Genomic DNA, 19,426 nt, shown 5'->3' with positions numbered 1-19,426 from the left:
CAAATACATCCCCAATAACTGCCCACAGACCGCGCTCGTGTGCTCCTACCACCAACAACAGCGTGCTCTCTCATTTTGCCATCAAGAATCATGGCCAAGCGCAATGACAACGCCGGTAAGCCTATAGCCTAGCATGACTATAAATAATGCATAAACTTCAAGTTTGCGGAACATAAAAATGACTCGTAAGGAGGAACTGCTCAATATTGAATGTAGTCTATTGATTAGATGTGCACATAGGCGTTGCAAATGTCGGGCAGTAAGGTCTATGTCACGGCTCGACTTTGCTCAAACCCCGTTCTGTTCATTAGAACCATTGTAACTGGTTGAGATAGTGTGATTAATTCTAGCTGCCAAAACTCTCCTCTGGTGGAATATTCAGCTAGGTGAAGTGCTAGCTCCGTGAGAGAAGGAAAACAGATCTAGCATCATGCAGTGTTGATGAGGACCAATAATAATAATAACAAAATAATAATAATAACAGTAACAATGTTGATATTATCATACAAATCTTTTGTAGGCCTATTTCAAACTGTGGAAGAACGGGCTTTCCTCCGTGAAAATTGCCTCTGTGGGTGAGAGTGTACCTCACTTTGTAGCCCACTGTATTTATTGAGCCAGTAAAGTAAATGGCATATTTAGGCACTAGAGAAGATGTTTTGACACCTTCCTAGTTTGTGAGAGGGAGAAGGATAAGGAGAGTGTACGTGTATCCGTGTGCGCTAAAATGAAGGACTTTCCTTAATTTTGTCGAAGGATACAGGATTGAGTAAAGAGATAGTCCATTGAAAGCAGTTGAATACCATGACAACTAGGAACAACCTCAGATTTATTCCAAACAGTTAGAAAGCATTGTACAGGGGCGTCAATCATCCATTATTTCGCCCCTGAAATAAATGCAGAAACTACACCCGGACAAAAGCTTCCAACAGGAGCCGGACATTTGTCTACATTTCCCCCATTGTCTGCAGCTTAGCAGTCGGTTTGTATTTGTGTTTGCCCGGGTCCGACCACCCAGGATGCGCAGAGGAGTTGCTAGAAAAGTGCAACATTGTCACCCACATCACATACTAGATAGTAGGCAGAGGGGCTACAGCAGAAGCAGTAGAAGCTAAAAAAAAAAAGGATCCTTGAAGGGAGTAAAATAAAGTAATCTGCAATAATTCCTCGCTTTCTACAAAAGAGGTGACGACGTAGCACATTTAAGGAGCCTGCACAGACAATAGGCTACTCTGCTATGTTCTGGGGGAAAACTCACATAGAATACATTTCATAAGAATAATGGAATTGGAGAAATGTGTACAAAAATATACACAAATCCTGTGAGAACCTGTTATGTACAATTTAATATAGTAGGTTAAAAACCATAATTGTCAAGATTATGATATAGTCCTAAACAGCCTATAAAAACAGTATTCTTCATGTCGGCTAAAACGCTGCTATTATTCATAGGCTTATGTTACATTATTATTATTATAATGAGTATTATTATTAATGTATTTCCTTATAGGCTGTTCACCATTATTATTATTATTGTTATCAGTCGGTTATCATTTATCTTTTTAGGTCCGATCGGTGTGTTTTCCAAATAGAATCCGATTTTAATTAAGCCCCTAAGTCTGAAACAAAATATTGACTCAAATGTTTTACATGAATTAGTGTTGACAATTGAAACATATTTTTATTCAGGAGGGAAATTATGATATCAATGCTATCGAACGGGCATCCAGACCGCAGTTTTCCTATTGATTCAATATTGTATATATGTGGAGAGAAGCCTATAATGCAATAGCTTTTTCAGGAGCAATTTGTTAAAACTCGCTTTCAAGTATTCGGAGTATAAAGCTACTTGGAGGTCCTTTGTATGTAAATAGGGTGTAAAAAAAAGGCCCTTCCCATCTTTGTAATTAATTGACACGTTATACCACTCATCATGTTCTGAAGCACCAATGGTAGAGGCTCGGATCTCCCCAAAACCCACAATTTCACATCTGCAAACACTGTCTTCATCCACTTGACTCCCAAGACCCGCCCACACGTGGCCAACCTTTTGCGTTTTTAATGCTTTTTCACTGCAGGTTCATCTGTTGAGACCAACCTTATATGGGCTGATCAGACCGGTAATGGCTTATTTCTCCGTAGCACCCAGCAGTAGCACAGTATCAATGAGACAGATATAGCACTTCAGCCACTTTGGCATTCTTCCTGGACTTACAGAACTGATTCCTCTACTACTTGGATAGGCAATGGTTATCGACAGAGGCTCATGATTTTCTTTGAATAGTTCAAGGTAAAACAGCACTGAGATATCGTTTTTTTCTGAACTGCGATTGTGTTTTGTGTTTTAAAGCAGCGGATTGCCAAACTGGTGCAGCAAATTTCCAGCATACATTTCCCCAGAATATGTCGTTGACCAACACAAAGACCGGCTTTTCTGTGAAGGACATTTTGGACCTCCCTGACACGAATGATGAAGAAGGATCTATCACTGGACCGGAGGAAGATAACGAGGGATCGGAGACGACAAAACCCACTGGAGTTTTGGTACAAAGTCCGCTAGAAAACGTTCAAAATCTGCCTATAAAGAACCGCTTTTATGATAGTAGTGACAATCCGTACACAAGATGGCTTGCCACCACAGACACTCTCCAATATTCACGTAAGTAGCCAACTCTTTAAGAATCGTAAATTCATTTGCAATGCACTTAAGTGAATACTTTAATCTGCCTGTTTTCTGAGTGAGAACGCATCATATATATGTTATCCAATCTACACTTGATGGAATGCATAATCTTTATTCCGTCGTATCTGGGCTCAATGGTGCCCTTGAATGATGTGCAGCATTCATCTTTATTCGCCATGCATTGCTGCGCTCGTCTTAAAGGCGTTACCACCATTGAAATCATTTCATGTTCACATGTGCTCTAGTGACTCTAAACGTTTTTAGAATATGATCGATAAAGACTTGTTAATGCATCGACTATAAAGCCACATAAAATCGGCATCAGAAATGTACATTTTTTGCATGATGAAGATTTGTAGGCAGACAGTGCATGGTGTTGCTGCTACAGTGATTAACTTTCTTTGGGGACTGATGGGAATCAATATTGTGGGTCCCAACATAAAAAACGAATAACATAGTATTTTGGCTGTGCAAACGAACTATAAAGACACATAAAATAGACTTCATAAATTTGACCCTGTGTATTACACACACAAAAAAACAAATAACACTGTATTTTGGCTGTACAAACGAAATGCGTTACTTTAACATGCTTTGAAAAATTCATTTTACATGTAGCAGCTTAACATTTCCATGTGTGCTTGGCAGGTGTATTTCAGTCGAGAAAACCATTTTAACCGTTGTATTTTGTCTCTCCCACGCAGTGCATGGTCTTTCAGCAAGTTCTCAAGACTCAGCCAAGTCCCCAGAACCCTCTGCGGACGAATCGCCAGACAATGACAAGGAAACGTCAAGCAACGGCAGCGACTCCGGTAAGAAGCGAAAAAGAAGAGTGCTGTTTTCCAAGGCACAGACGTACGAACTTGAGCGTCGGTTTAGGCAACAGAGATACCTATCCGCGCCAGAGAGAGAACACCTCGCGAGTTTGATTCGCCTGACACCAACTCAAGTGAAAATTTGGTTCCAGAATCATCGGTACAAAATGAAGAGAGCGCGCGCTGAAAAAGGTATGGAAGTGACCCATCTCCCCTCTCCCCGGCGGGTGGCCGTACCTGTCTTAGTCAGGGATGGAAAGCCTTGTCATACTCTTAAAGCTCAGGACTTGGCGGCCACTTTTCAGGCTGGATTCCCCCTCTCGGCGTATAGCGCCCAGACCCTTCATCAAATGCAATATAATGCTCAGTACTGCGCCGCCACCACGCCACAATTCCCTTCAGCACATCACTTGGTGCAAACGCAACAGTGGACTTGGTGAACTAGTTGAGACTGACGGGGCTGCCGTTTAGGAGCACGATAGGGATTTCACTAGAAAATAAAGACTTTTCATTTTGCAGCTTGACCCATATCTACCATTTTTTCGGGGCTAATATGTGCGCCGTGTTTACATGTTTTCGTTAAGAGAACTGGGTCCAGCCTCTCCCGAGATTTAAGAATGTCAATGCTCTTGTGAAATTTTGTACAGTATGTTTGTGTGTTGTAGATATGTTTTATTTTTGTCCTTCGTGTTATAAGCACGTGCAAAACCACTTTATAATTATGGAATATTTTATTTCTTGCTTCTTTTACAATGGACCGAAAATATTTATGGCCATGAATAAACATTGGCAACTTTTAGCTTTTTTCCCTTTGTTTTTGTTTTTTGTAAATACTTTGTGGTAATTATTTGCAACCTAGAAACATGTCAGGATCGTATACGTGGAGATATACATATTTCCAATTCAAAAAGAAGGAAGAATTTCTGGCGGAATTGTCATGACTGTCTAACAGAGCCCATATTATTATGTGAATAACAGGTAAATCGCGCGCTGATGGGGAAATATCCCAATTTTTATAAGGATTTTAATAAAATGCTGTGTTTCAGAAATTACGTTTTGGTTTGCGTGTCTTAATACGTCCTATTAAATTTATTGAATACATACGCTAAACATTGTTAATGTGATGCATTGGCAGCCTATACGTGTTACCAGAAAGCAGGTGAATTTATGTGTCGCGCACTTATTATTATTTTTTTTAACCTAAATTAATCCGTCTAAATGGTCTGAATATGGACACGTCAGTAATAAGGAGGCTAAAGTCACTTGTGAAATGGGGCTAAAATCCACTCACTTAGCCTAATATAAGAGGGCTTCTTCAGCTAAGAAGCTTTTGAGTCAAAAGCTCTCCTTTTCAAGGTCTCGAACTCCTCTCGGATTGGGGTGTGAAGTGGTAAGCCTATATTTTAAAAACGGATTTAATGCAAAGACGTTTTAATTTTACGCAAGGTTTTACGCTCGTCATTGTTGTCAAACAAACACAACCCGTGAAAGGAATATCAATCAAGTTACGTAGTCTTCAATATCCCTTGCTCTATGTTAGCTTATGCTTTAGCTTTTTGTAGATGCAGCCCTATGGATGGATGGGCTGTGGATGTGTATCCAAAATAGCTATCTTAAACAGTGTACCAAAGTAGTCGACACAATAACCAAATGGGTCCCAAGTGAATCACAGAGTGCATTGTGATTATCAGACCCAATGCAGTATGTTGGGTAAATATGATTACCTTTGGCAAAATCTTAACTGCATTGTTTTTGACCCAGCACCGAGATCTTATAGAACAGATGTTAGAGTCGCCCTCACTATCATTGAACAAACAGCTAAATTGACACCGATTGCTAATTAGGGGGGCCACTGCTTTTGGTCCAGGCTACAGAGACTCAATTTGTTTTCTTCAGAGAGAGGCTACAATGTTTACATTTGCAAGCTGTGCTGCTGACGTATTCCCTGATATTATTCGTTGCTCCATTAACCATGTAATAGTATTAATACTAAATGCTAATGGCGGTATTGTATCGCATTATTTATTCACAATTAAGTTGTTGTTTATAGTCTATAAAAATAGTTTTTCAATGGAAATAGCCATCCTTGAATGACCTATAGGCTAATAGTTTCGATTTCATATAGCACCATTGGGCTCCTTTACCCATGGTGCTACAATTTTGATCGCAGACGTGTGGAAGTGGGAATGATAAATAAATGGAAGTACAATTTATAGCAGTTGATTTTCATTTATAACATCATTTTTTCTAGATTATTGTTGCTTTCATTTGTCTATACGCCTATACCCTCGAGTGAAATAACAGCTTGATGTAAAAAATATGACACTAATGTTAGGCTACAATACAACTAGACTACACAAGTAGGCTACAATAATACATTCTAAAAACACCCATCACTCTAGCAACCTGCGTAAGAGCGCTGATATAATTTGAGTCTACTTAAGTCAATAAAACATGTTGATTTCTGTCTGGCCCTAACCCCGATGGCCAGAGATTTAGCACTGTGACGAGGCAGTTTTGTGCAGTCTATCGTTGCACAATATACAGTACACCACACAAAAAGCACACAAAGGCGTAGGGCCAGTTGTCGTGGATGTTAGAGGCGTGCATATTAACGAGGACCCAGAGTGGGATTGCAGACAGTGTGGATAGAGAGCCTGTCAAAGTTTCTTGGGGCTATTCAATTCCTTTATCTTGACCAGTGCATCCCGGAGTCAGGGAGATGTATCCTTGGTTTTTTTGTCGTGCCTGTCAGTTAGTGCCATTGTGATCCTTGTTGTACACGTTGTATCCCATATGGACAGCTGGGCTCGGGCAAGGAGAAAAGGATCCTTCACAAAACCCAAATTGTGTCCAGCTCTCAAATAAAGCATTGTTGTCTAAAAGAAAAACGAATTAAAAATTCGTGCTATATCTATTCTGGGAAAAAGAAGCCACATTCACAGATAACAGGGAGTCCTTCTTCCTCGATAAAGCTACGCTAACAACAGCCCTCTCATTTCTCTTTCCCTCTCTCTCGTTCCCCTCGATCTTCCCAGCTCAAAGAGTGAGTATTGTCTGTCCCCAAAAGTGTGTGGTCACTGGGCAGCAAAACTATTTTAAAACTCCTAATTTCGAGCAGTCTTATTTCCTGTTAGCTTTGTATCAGTGTCACGGATAGCATATTTCTGATCTCCATGGAAAATATCTTACTTGATTTATATACCATGACAAGAGACAAGACATTTAGGAATTCTGTATTCTGCATGAAATAATAATTTCCCTGAGCTTTATCCGTTTAATTTTCCAGACGTTTCCATTCACTTGAATACACGTTATAGACTATGAATGCGTAATTATCATCTTATATTGGCATTTTAAAAAACGTACAGAACTAGTTTTTAGAGTATAAACGTGTAGTTTTCAACAATGACTATACGATGAATACAATAGGCCAACAAATAGATAAGAGAGAGCAAGGGATATTGGTTTTGAATTTAAATTTGTTCTTGTAAATCTAGTCGGATGCAGGCCTAAATGCACTTCAACGATAACTATAGGCTTCCTTGTTAATTTAGTAATTTTGTTTGTTGCCCTTGACCTTGGGGTAAGAATTTAATATAATTAAGACAGGTCTTCATGCAGACAAAAAGCGAATTATTTTCGATAATAATTACTAACTTGCTGAATAGCACATAGCTCACCAAGATTCAGCATTAGACACATTTGTTGTTGTTTTTTTGTTTGATGTCAGAGAGGGGATACTTATCAATGCGATTACTCATTCCCAAGAGCATGCACAATGTATCTTATCTTTTGATGGCAAAAGTTACTATTGCATATGTTCAAGGTCTATCACATTATGTTTTTTGGGATATGGAAGTGTGCACACCTCAAACCCAGGTAGAAATATTATCCATGATCCACATGCACTTTGACATCCAACTTTGGTTCTTATATTCTGATTAATACACGAGGTAATACAGCTTTTCGATGCCAGAACAGTAGAAGCGCTATGTTTATCTGACATTGCTTTAGGATGCACTAAGAAACTCAACCACATTAAAACAAACATATCGGTGTGTGCGCCATAGCTCACCCCGTGGATAATGCTATTATATGCTTTAGAATAGAATACTTCAGGAAATATGCACTTGGGTCTCTGTGGATCTTCGTCATTCTGACCGTTTGAACCCCAACATAAATCATTCTGTATCGTGTACATCTCCAAATAAACGAGGATTTCAAAGCTACAATAAGCAGGGCTTTCATTTAAAGGAAGCAATCTAGTTTTATTGCCTTAAAGAAGATCCAGATTAGATTCGCCTACCGCCGTGGCACATTGCAGATATTAAAGAGAGAGAGAGAAAGCGACCGAGAGAGGAAAAAATAGGAAATATAACCAATACACCTGGTTGCCACCAGATGGAAGTAGAGGTCTATAGTTTGGCTCTATATTGCGCCCGTGTCCTCAAAACGAATAGGCAGTATTATCATTATAATTTACTACATTTTAATATTATTTTACTTATTGATCATTACGGTGCCTTTTAAAAATAACAATCATATGCTTATTAAAAATGGGTTGAATTAGAAACAAAGACAAGCTTGGTGTAGCCTACAATATTTCAATGACATGCATTCCAATATTATATTGCACTTTTGAAAATAAAACCAATTACGCACTCTCATTAAGAGAGAGTGAGAGAGAGAGAGAGAGAGAGAGAGAGAGAGAGAGAGAGAGAGAGACCAACTCCACAGTGTGGCGCAATTGGATTATGAAAGGAATTTTAAAGTACATAGTTTCAACATTTTCCATATCATTGATTGCCATATGCATGAAATTGAATGATATTTTTGATTATTGTAGCACCAAGGTCATCTAAGGGCAATTACAACATGCAATTGTCAATACGTTGGTGGAATTTAGAGGTTGATTGAGAATATCATATTTTGATAGATAGTTGCCTATGTGTTCAGCGGTGGAATTGGATAAAGTAATTCCTGGAAACTGACCAGTGTAAAGTTATTGATTATTATATTAAAAAGGACATTTCACTGTGAAACCATCATCAACTTCCTCCTTCTCCTCCTCCTCCTCCTCCTCCTCCTCATCATCATCTCAGAGCAATGGTGCCCTGCTCCCACAAATGATTACATCCAGGGGGGGCTATTTAAGCACAAATAAGCAACAATAAAAACTGCTATTTCTAACAACCTCTCTACAGAAAGCCTCCGAGTCCGTATCATTTGTATTGATGTTGGATTCATTCAGCCATAGGTTACCAATACCATCCATCAGTTTAAGCAATTTTGCAGCATCATATACTTTTATAGCCAGGACAACCGGCCAGTAGAGTTGGCACTAGTAACAAATAGCTTACTTTGGTTAGCTTTTATTTAAGGGTATCACATTGAAGCACATGAAGGCGATTCACTGTGTTAAAGACTAATGAGTAACCTAGAATGGAGACCAATGTTTATATACATCATTGATGGAGATGCAGTGGTGGAAACATACCTTTTTGATATGATGACTGACTGGTTCTCAGATGCCTCATTGTGCATTTTACAACATAAGGGTTTATAACACCTTACAGTGTCTTCAGAAAGTATTCACACCTCTTGACTTTAAAAAAAATTGTGTTACAGCCTGAATTTAAATAGATTAAATTGCCTTTTTTTTGTCAATGACCTACACACAATAATACCCCCTAATGTCAAAGTGCAATTATGTTTTAGAAATGTTTACAAATGAATTAAAAATTAAAGTTGAGATGTCTTGAGTCAAACCCTTTTTTATGCGAAGCCTAAATAAGTTCAGGAGTAAATATTTGCTTAACAAGTCACATAATAATAGTATCGAGGAATAATAGTATTTAACATGATTTTTGAATGACTACCTCATCTCTGTACCCCACACAATTATCTGTAAGGTCCCTCAATCAAGCAGTGAATTTCAAACACAGATTCAGATTCAACCACAAAGACCAGAGAGGTTTTCCATTGCCTAACAAAGAAGGGCAACTATTGGTAGATGTGTACAAATAAATACACAAATAGACATTGAATATCCCTTTGAGCATGGTGAAGTTATTAATTACACTTTGGATGGTGTATCAATACACCCAGTCACTACAAAGATACAGGCGTCCTTCCTAACTCAGTTGCCGGAGAGGAAGGAAACCACTCAGAGATTTCACCATGAGGCCAAAGGTGATTTGAAACAGTTACAGAGATTAATGGCTGTGATAGGAGAAAACAGGATGAATCAACAATATTGTAGTTACTCCACAATACTAACCTAATTGACAGAGTAAAAAGTAGGCAGCCTGCACAGAATAAAACTATTCTAAAACATGCATCTTGTTTGCAACAAGGCACTAGAGAAATACTGCAAAAAAATGTGGGTATATCAATTTACTTTTTGTCCTGAATACAGTGTTATTTTTGGGGCAAATCCAATATGACACATTACTGATTATCACTCTCCATATTTTCAAGCATAGTGATGGCTGCATCATGTTATTGGTATGCTTGTAATAGTTAAGGACTGGGAAGTTTTTCAGGACAACAAATAAATGTATATGCCAAATCCTAGAGGAAAACCTGGTTCAGTGTGCTTCCCACTAGACACTGTCAGATGAATTCACCTTTCAGCAGGACTATAACCTAAAACACAAGGCCAAATCTACATTGGAGTTGCTTACCAAGAATACATTGAATGTTCTTGAGTGTCCGAGTTATAGTCATCACTTAAATCTACTTGAAAATCTGTGGCAAGACCTGAAATGGTTGTCCAGCAATGACCTACAACCAATTTTACAGAGCTTGAAGAATCTTAAAAATAATAATGGGCAAATGTTGCACAATCCAGGTGTGGAAAGCTCTTAGAGACTTACCCAGAAAGACTCATAGCTGTAAGCACTGCCAAAGGTGCTTCTACAAAGTATTGACTCAGGGGTGTGAATACTTGTGTAAATGAGATATTTCTGTATTTAATTTTCTCTTGTAATTATCTTTTTATTTGAATTTTATTTGATTTTAACAGGGTTTACATAGAGAACCAAACAAAGTCCACCACACAGACTAAGTACAATACATGGAATAAGGATACAGCAAAATGTTATACAAAAAGGCAATAAAAACATCACAATTATAATGTGGGGATTTTATGGGAGGTTTTCTACAGAGGACCACAATGGAAAACAGATTTTCCCAAATGTATTAGACTTCTGGTGTAAATCAAAGGTAAGTTTCTCTAGGTGTAGAATAGCAGAAGCCTGAGAAAGCCACATCCTCACAGATAGTACTTCAGGTGTGGACCACAATAACAAAATAATGTTTTTGGCTAAGTGAACAAGGGTATTGAACAGACTTCAGAGTCAGGGTCAAACACAATGTTACAATCAAAGTAGAGTAAATATATATTTGGTGAAAGAGCTAATTGTCTACCCAAGATCTTCTGGATGTGCAGACGAATAACATTCCAATAACACTAGATTATGCTACAGCAATAAATGTGCATGAAGGTGCCAGTATACTGTTTACATTTGAAACATAAATGTGATGCATTGGAAAACATTCTGTGAAGGCGAACAGGTGTAAAGTAGGTTCTATGATATTTTTGGGGGGTGTGGGGATTGAGTTCTTGTGTGTTTATGCAGGTGCATTTGGGGTAGATCCATTCGCAGATTGAAGTCCAGCCTTCCTCACCGAATGTCCAATGTCTCTCTCCCAAACATGTCTGAATGCATCATAGGATGTGACACTTCTGTTCAATAAAATAGAATATAAGTCAGAGATTAAACCTCTCCAAACACTAGGATTTGTAAATAGTTTTTCAACTTCAGTCATTTGAAAACATTGTTTATCAACTTTCTTCCGACCCTATATGAATTGCCTAAGTTGTAGGCACTTAAAAAAATTGTGGGATAAGTCTAAATCTGTTTTTATCTGTTAGAAAGATTTAAGAGTGTCCTGACTAAATACAGGCATAAGGTCAGCAATACCCTTTGTCTTCCAGTCCAGAAGTCCAATACTCCTTATTTGAGTGGGAAGTCAGGATTAAGGGCAATCGGTGACCAGAGTGATATATGGTCTGGAATCTGCAAGTATCTCCTTGCACCTTTCCAAGCTAAGAGTGTATTATGTACTGTATAATTGTCAGATAAGGCCTGGAACCTTTCAAAGCTATTAATAAATGTGAAGGAAGCTATTGCTCTTGGATGACATTCTATTGATTCCATCCCAACCCAAAGTGAGTGGCGTCTGTCTAGGCACCAACTGTGTGCTTGATTTGACCAGAACGGTAATATAGTTACAGATTTGGCAAAGAGACACCTCCTACTTCCTTAGGCTTAATTTGTTTTGTAAATTTGTTTCTAGGTTTCTTATTGTTCCAGATATATTTAGAGATATAGGCATTCATTTTCTGAAAAAAGGACTGAAATAGATGGCAGGGGATATTTTTAGAATATATCATTTTGCAGAGGAAGGATATTCATCCTGACTACATTAATCCTGACAAAAAAAGTGTTTGGTAGGGCTGTGTAACGGTTTTCCTCCTCTTCTGAGGAGGAGTAGGAAGGATCGGACCAATATGCAGCGTGGTATGTGTTCGTCATTTTATTAAACTGAACACTACAATACAAAGTAAACAAAAAAACAACCATAACTAATACAAAGACAGAAAACAACTACAAATCATAGTGGGAAAACAGGCTGCCTAAGTATGGTTCTCAATCAGAGACAACGATAAACAGCTGCCTCTGATTGGGAACCATACCAGGCCAAACACAGAAATACAAAACATAGAACAACACACAGAATGCCCACCCCAACTCACGCCCTGACCAAACTAAAATAGAGACATAAACAAGGACCTAAGGTCAGGACGTGACAGGCTGACCACTTAACCAGGTCTTGTTTAATCTCTGTGAGCAAAGGCATATCATTTGAAGTGAACAGGTCTTTATGATTTGGAGTAACATATATGCCCAAGTACTTAAAGCCTGTTTCAGTAAATCAGAATGGAGATATTGTTTCTAAGTTGATTGTAGAGGGAATATTCAAAGGTAAAGCCATGGATTTATCTACATAAATGTTGTACCCTGACAGGTTACCCTATTCAGATAGTGTGTCTGTTACTGCAGTGACAGAGGTCTCTGGTTTAGACATGTATAAAAGCTCATAATCGGAAAATAATGAAATTCTATTCTCTTCGTCACCCACAGAGAAGCCCCTGATGTTATTACTAGACCTTATTGCCTCAGCCAGTGGTTCTATGACTAACGAGAACAGAACAGGAGATAAAGGACAGCCTTGACGACAGCCCATACCGATAGGAAATCTTTCTGATAGTTTACCATTGAGTTAACTGCTGCTGATGGGTCAGAATAAAGTAATGTTGCTAAATTAATAAAATGGTCCTCCATCCTGCGAGCAAGTGTCTTAGCAATTATTTTAACATCAACTCCTAGCAAACTTATAGGTCTAAACAAAAAGCAGTTTAATTACTTTTTTAGTTTTTTAGTATCAGGCAAATGAATGCAGTTTCCCAGGACTCTGGTATGATGTCTATTTTGAACATATAATTTAGAGCAGGAATGAAGACAGGGCATGTATCAGGCCAGAACTTCTTGTAGAACTCTGCAGAGAAGCCATCTAAGCTGGGTGCCTTACTAGAAGGCATTGCCTTAATAGCTTCCCTAACCTTTTCAGGAGTAAAGGAAGCATTTATTATTTTTCTATTCTCATCTGATATAGTGGGCATGATGATCTTATTCATATATTTTGTAATTTCGTCATTCGATCTTGTACATTGTGTAGTATAAAGAGATTTATGGAAGTCGTCAAATGTATTATTGATAAGCAATGGGTCATAAGAAGTGGAACCATCTGCCATCCTTATAGACTTAGTCAATCTTTCATTCTGTTATTTTTTAAGTTGGTGTGCGAACTCAGAAAATCTTTGCTTGGTAAAAAACACGTTTTTTAACATGCTTTGTATGATCTAAATAATTGAGTTTGGTCTTAGTACAAGCTAGTGAATTCCAGTTTGCCTAGATTGGTTATTGTTTATGGAAAAGTTCTAAATGGTTTACTTCAGCTTCCAATTTTTCCCACTTTTCCATTCCAAGCTTCTTAATCAGAGGAACTTGGGAAATAGTTGCAGCTGAGAAGAGAGAGTATACTGTTGAGCCAGTAATTTGATTATTTATGTTTTTTCACAGAGCAGAATCCTTCGTCATTTTAAGCAGAGACTTATTATGTCTCCAATATCTCGTTTTGGGATTGTTTTGCCAATTTCAATATCTTTATACACTGGGGCATGGTCAGAAATGTCTATAGAACCAATACCATGCATGTAAGTAGAGGGCATAAAACATTTTACCAATCTAAAATATTAATTATGGGATCTAGAGTAGAAAGTATAGTCTCTGACATTAGGATTTAGCTTCCTCCATATGTCTACTAAACCAGATTAATTACAAATGCTTCCAAGATGATTTGAGGCTATATGATTCAATACTGGAGCAGTTGATGATTTATCAATTTTATCCAAAGTACAGTTCAAATTTCCTGCTATAAACCCAAGACCCTTGCAGTGTTCATTAAATAATCAAATTGTGTCAGACATACATTTGGGGGAATCTATGTTTGGGCCATATACATTTAGTATAGTAGCAATATGTTGACCCAGAATATCACCTCTAATCAAAATAAATCGCCCTTCAGGGTCTGTGTCTTGGTGCTCAAATTTAAATGGGACATTTTTATTTACAAGGATGGCAGTGCCTCTTTTGTTTGAAATCAAATAAGAAAAATACACCTGGCCCACGCAGTTCCCTTTTAGCATGTTTTGTTGAAGATAAATGGGTCTCCTGTAGAATAGCAATTGAAACTCTTTCCTTTTTTAAGAATGTTAGAATTTTCTTCCTCTTAAAGAGCTGTCTACATACCACCACAGAGCGAGGTTGGAACTAAAACCGCACTAAATGAGCTGTATTCCACCATAAGCAAACAGGAAAACGTTCATCCAGAGGCTCTCCCCCCAAAAGCTCTCCCTCACCCTCCATTTGGCAAATCTGACCATAACACTATCCTCCTGATTCCTGCTTACAAGCTAAAAATTAAGCAGGGGGCAGCAGTGACTCGGTCAATAAAAAAGTTGTCAGATGAAGCAGATGCTAAACTACAGGACTGTTTTGCTGGCACAGACTGGAATATGTTCCGGGATTCTTCTGAAGGCATTACACCACATTAGTCACTGGCTTTATCAATAAGTGCATCAAGGACGTTGTCCACACAGGGACTGTATGTACATACCCCAACCAGAAGCCATGGATTACAGGCAACATTCGTACTGAGCTAAAGGGTAGAGCTGCCGCTTTCAAGGAGAGGGACTCTAACTTGGAAGCTTATAAGAAATCTCGCTATGCCCTCCGTCGAACCATCAAACAGGCAAAACGTCAATACAGGACTACGATAGAATCGTACTACACCTGATTGGATGTGGCAGGGCTAGCAAACTATTACAGACTATAAAGGGAAGCACAGCCGAGAGCTGCCCAGTGACACGAGCCTACCAGATGAGCTAAATAACTTCTATGCTCTCTTCGAGGCAAGTAACACTGAAATATGCATGAGAACATCAACTCTTCTGGATGAGTGTGATCACGCTCTCCGCAGCCGATGTGAGTAAGACCTTTAAACAGGTCAAAATTCACAAGGCCGCTGGGCCAGACGGATTACCAGGACGTATACTCTGAGCATGCGCTGACCAACTGGCAAGTGTCTTCACTGACATTTTCAACCTCTCCCTGTCTGAGTCTGTAATACCAACATGTTTCAAGCAGACCACCATAGTCCCTGTGCCCAAGAACACTAAGGTAACCTGCCAAAATGACTACTGACCTGTAGCGCTCACGTCTGTAGTAATGAAATGCTTTGAAAGGCTGGTAATGGCTCACATCAACACCATTATCCCAGAAACTCTAGACCCACTCCGATTTGCATACCGCCCCAACAGATCCACAGATGATGCAATCTCTATTGCACTCCACGCTGCCCTTTCCCACCTGGACAAAAGGAACACCTATGTGATAATGCTGTTCTTTGACTACAGCTCAGCGTTCAACACCATAGTGCCCTCAAAGCTCATCACAAAGCTAAGGACCCTGGGACTGAACAGCTCCCTCTGCAACTGGATCCTAGACTTCCTGACGGGCAACCCAAAGGGGGTAAGGGTAGGTAACAACTCACCCGCCACGCTGATCCTCAAGACGGGGGCCCCTCGGGAGTGCGTGCTCAGTCCCCTCTTGTACTCGCTGTTCATTCATGAATGCACGGCCAGGCACAACTCCAACACCATCATTAAGTTTACTGATTACGCAACAGTGGTAGGCCTGATCACCAACAACGATGAGACAGCCTATAGGGAGGAGGTCATAGACCTGACCATGTGGTGCAAGAACAACAACCTCTCCCTCAACGTAATCAAGACAAAGGAGATGTTTGTAGACTACAGGAAAAAGAGGACGAAGCACGCCCCCATTCTCATCGACGTGGCTGTAGTGGAGCAGGTTGAGAGTTTCACAAACTAACATGGTCCAAGCACACCAAGACAGTCGTGAAGAGGGCAGGACAACACCTATTCCCCCTCAGGAGACTGAAAAGATTTATTATGTGTCCTCAGATCCTCAAAAGATTTTACAGCGGCACCATCGAGAGCATCCTGACGGGTTGCATCACTGCCTGGTATGGCAACTGCTCGGCATCCGACTGCAAGGCACTGCTGAGCGTAGTGCGTACGTCCCAGTACATCACCGGGGCCAAGCTTCCTGCCATCCAGGATCTCTATACCAGAGGAAGGACAGAGGAAGGCCCTAAAAATTGACAAAGACTCCAGCCACCCTTGTCATTGACTGTTCTCTCTGCTACCGCTTGGCAAGCGGTACCGGAGCGCCAAGTCTAGGTCCAATAGGCTTCTAAACAGCTTCTACCCCCGGGCCATAAGACTCCTGAACAGCTAATTAAATGGATACACAGATTATTTGCACCCCCCCACTACGCTGCTGCTACTCTCTGTTATTATCTATGCATAGCCACTTTGACACCCCTACCTGCGTGTACATAATTATCTCAAATACCTCGATTCCGGTGCCCCCAGACATTGACACATTGACTCTATACCGGTACCCCCTGTATGTAGCCCCGCTATTGCTATTTACTGCTGCTCTTTAATTATTTGTACGTATTTTTTTAGGTATTTTCCTATAACTACATCGTTGGTTAAGAGATTATAAGTAAGCATTTCACTGTAAGGTTAGTATGTGACAAATCTTATTTTATTTTATTCATTTTTTAACTTGTCAGAAATATCCAGAACAACTAGCCCATGTTAGCTAACATTTTTTATTCAGGATTTTTAGCCAATAGATATTGTTTTAAATCTTTTGTCACTCAAATATCAGATAAATACACATTAAACATGGCAAAATGTATAGAATTGCAAGAAAATTTGCTTTAAAACTGAAAAATGTTCTTTGCACCCCTTGACAAAGTATGTAGAATTGCAGGAATTAAGCTGCAAAATTCTCTCCACCAGAAATAGGGGTGTGAATAGTTTGTGTCATGAACAGTGCTCATAGAAATAGACGTAGTGCGTGCCTGCGTGCACACAGCGCTGGTGTGGGTTGTTCCCCAATTCTAGAAGCGGGGCTCCGAGTGAAACAGTTTGGGATCCCCTGGGCTAGGCTACATGTAACTGTATAGTGTGTGTGCAGGAACATGCATATGAGTGTACAAGCACTAATGCTTAGGAAGATTTGAACGATTAGGTTATTACTCATTTTTCATCCACATGTCCAGAGATCTATGTTAATTCCCCTTTATTCAATACAGGACATAGTGACATTTCTTTTCTTAAAAAGCCTTGGTGGGCTTCCTGTTAGTAACGTGAAAATAGAGTAGGTAGTGTTTTTTGGGGATTGTCATTTCATTAAGGGTCATTATACCTTATCCAACTCATTATACCTTATCCAACCTTACAGTTCCATCACCCACACATGCGATGACATCACCTGGTTTACCTCCACTGTATTCACATCCTACCATACCTCTGTCTGTACATTATACCTTGAAGCTATTTTATCGCCCCCAGAAACCTCCTTTTACTCTCTGTTCCAGACATCCTAGACGACCAATTCTCATAGCTTTTAGCCATACGCTTATCCTACTCCTCCTCTGTTCCTCCAGGCCCTGCAGTGCCTAGCTCCACTCCTATTCCCCAGGCGCTCTCTTTTGATGACTTCTGTAACATTAATAGCCTTGGTTTCATGCATGTTAACATTAGAAGCCTCCTTCCTAAGTTTGTTTTATTTACTGCTTTAGCACACTCTGCCAACCCGGATGTCCTAACCATGTCTGAATCCTGGCTTAGGAAGACCACCAAAAACTCGAACTACGTCCCTAACTACAACATTTTCAGACAAGATAAAATGGCCAAAGGGGGCGGTGTTGCAATCTACTGCGGAGAGAGCCTGCAGAGTTCTGTCCTACTATCCTGGTCTGTACTCAAACAATTTGAACTTCTACTTTTAAAAATCCACCTCTCTAAAAACAAGTCTCTCACCGTTGCCGCCTGCTATAGACCACCCTCTGCCTCCAGCTGTGCTCTGGACACCATATGTGAACTGATTGCCCCCCATCTATCTTCAGAGCTTGTGCGGCTAGGTGACCTAAACTGGAACATGCTTAACACCCCAGCCATGCTACAATCTAAGCTTGATGCACTCAGTCTCACACAAATTATCAATGAACCTACCAGGTACCACCCCAAAGCCGTAAACACGGGCGCCCTCATAGATATCATCCTAACCAACTTGCCCTCTAAATACACCTCTGCTGTTTTCAACCAAGATCTCAGCGATCACTGCCTCATTGCCTGCATCCGTAATGGGTCAGCGGTCAAGCGACCTCCAATCATCACTGTCAAACGCTCCCTGAAACACTTCAGCAAGCAGGACTTTCTAATCGACCTGGCCCGGGTATCCTGGAAGGACATTGACCTCATCCCGTCAAAAGAGGATGCCTGGTTATTGTTTTTAAATGCCTTCCTCACCATCTGAAATAAGCATGCCTCATTCAAAATATTTAGAACTAGGAACAAATATAGCCCTTGGTTCTCTCCAGACCTGACTGCCCTTAACCAACACAAAAACATCCTATGGCGTTCTGCATTAGCATCGAACAGTCCCCGTGATATGCAACTTTTCAGAGAAGTTAGAAACCAATTTACACAGGCAGTTAGAAAAGCCAAGGCTAGCTTTTTCTAAAAGCAGCAGCTGAAAGAGTTGTTCTGAAAGAACTGCAAAACCTGGACCCCTACAAATCAGCCGGGCTAGACATTCTGGACCTTTTCTTTCTAAAATTATCTGCCAAAATTGTTGCAACCCCTATTACTAGCCTGTTCAACCTCTCTTTCATGTCGTCTGAGATTCCCAAAGATTGGAAAGCAGCTGCGGTCATCCCCCTCTTTAAAGGGGGGGACACTATTGACCCAAACTGCTACAGACCTATATCTATCCTAACCTGCCTTTCTAAGTTCTTCGAAAGTCAAGTCAACAAACAGATTACTGACCATTTCGAATCCCACCGCACCTTCTCCGCTATGCAATCTGGTTTCAGAGCTGGTCATGGGTGCACCTCAGTCACGCTCAAGGTCCTAAACGATATCTTAACCGCCATCGATAAGAAGCAATACTGTGCAGCCGTATTCATTGACCTGGCCAAGGCTTTCGACTCTGTCAATCACCACATCCTCAATGGTAGACTTGATAGCCTTGCTTTCTCAAATGATTGCCTCGCCTGGTTCACCAACTACTTATCTGATAGAGTTCAGTGTCTCAAAACGGAGGGCCTGTTGTCCGGGCCTCTGGCTGTC

The 19,426-nt window shown here is 40.0% G+C and overlaps 1 protein-coding gene across 1 annotated transcript; it reads left to right on the top strand.

The window, feature by feature from the left end:
• The first annotated feature begins 2,023 nt into the window (after positions 1-2,023).
• On the top strand, positions 2,024-4,548 carry LOC109893961 (homeobox protein Nkx-2.2a-like). The gene is made up of 2 exons (XM_031829056.1): positions 2,024-2,659; positions 3,388-4,548. Exons 1-2 carry the CDS (start codon positions 2,404-2,406, stop codon positions 3,936-3,938), a joined length of 807 nt encoding a protein of 268 aa, XP_031684916.1. The 5' UTR covers positions 2,024-2,403; the 3' UTR covers positions 3,939-4,548.
• The last annotated feature ends 14,878 nt before the right edge of the window (positions 4,549-19,426 follow it).

This window comes from Oncorhynchus kisutch, linkage group LG7 (genome assembly GCF_002021735.2).
Source record: "Oncorhynchus kisutch isolate 150728-3 linkage group LG7, Okis_V2, whole genome shotgun sequence".
Classification (NCBI taxonomy): Eukaryota; Metazoa; Chordata; class Actinopteri; order Salmoniformes; family Salmonidae; genus Oncorhynchus; species Oncorhynchus kisutch.
This window is presented reverse-complemented; position numbering and strand designations above follow the sequence as displayed.

Coding starts and splice junctions, on each gene's coding strand:
- LOC109893961 (XM_031829056.1), top strand. CDS start 2,404: ATGTCGTTGACCAACACAAAGACCGGCTTTTCTGTGAAGGACATTTTG. Junction 2,660..3,387: donor AGACACTCTCCAATATTCAC/GTAAGTAGCCAA, acceptor TCTCCCACGCAG/TGCATGGTCTTTCAGCAAGT.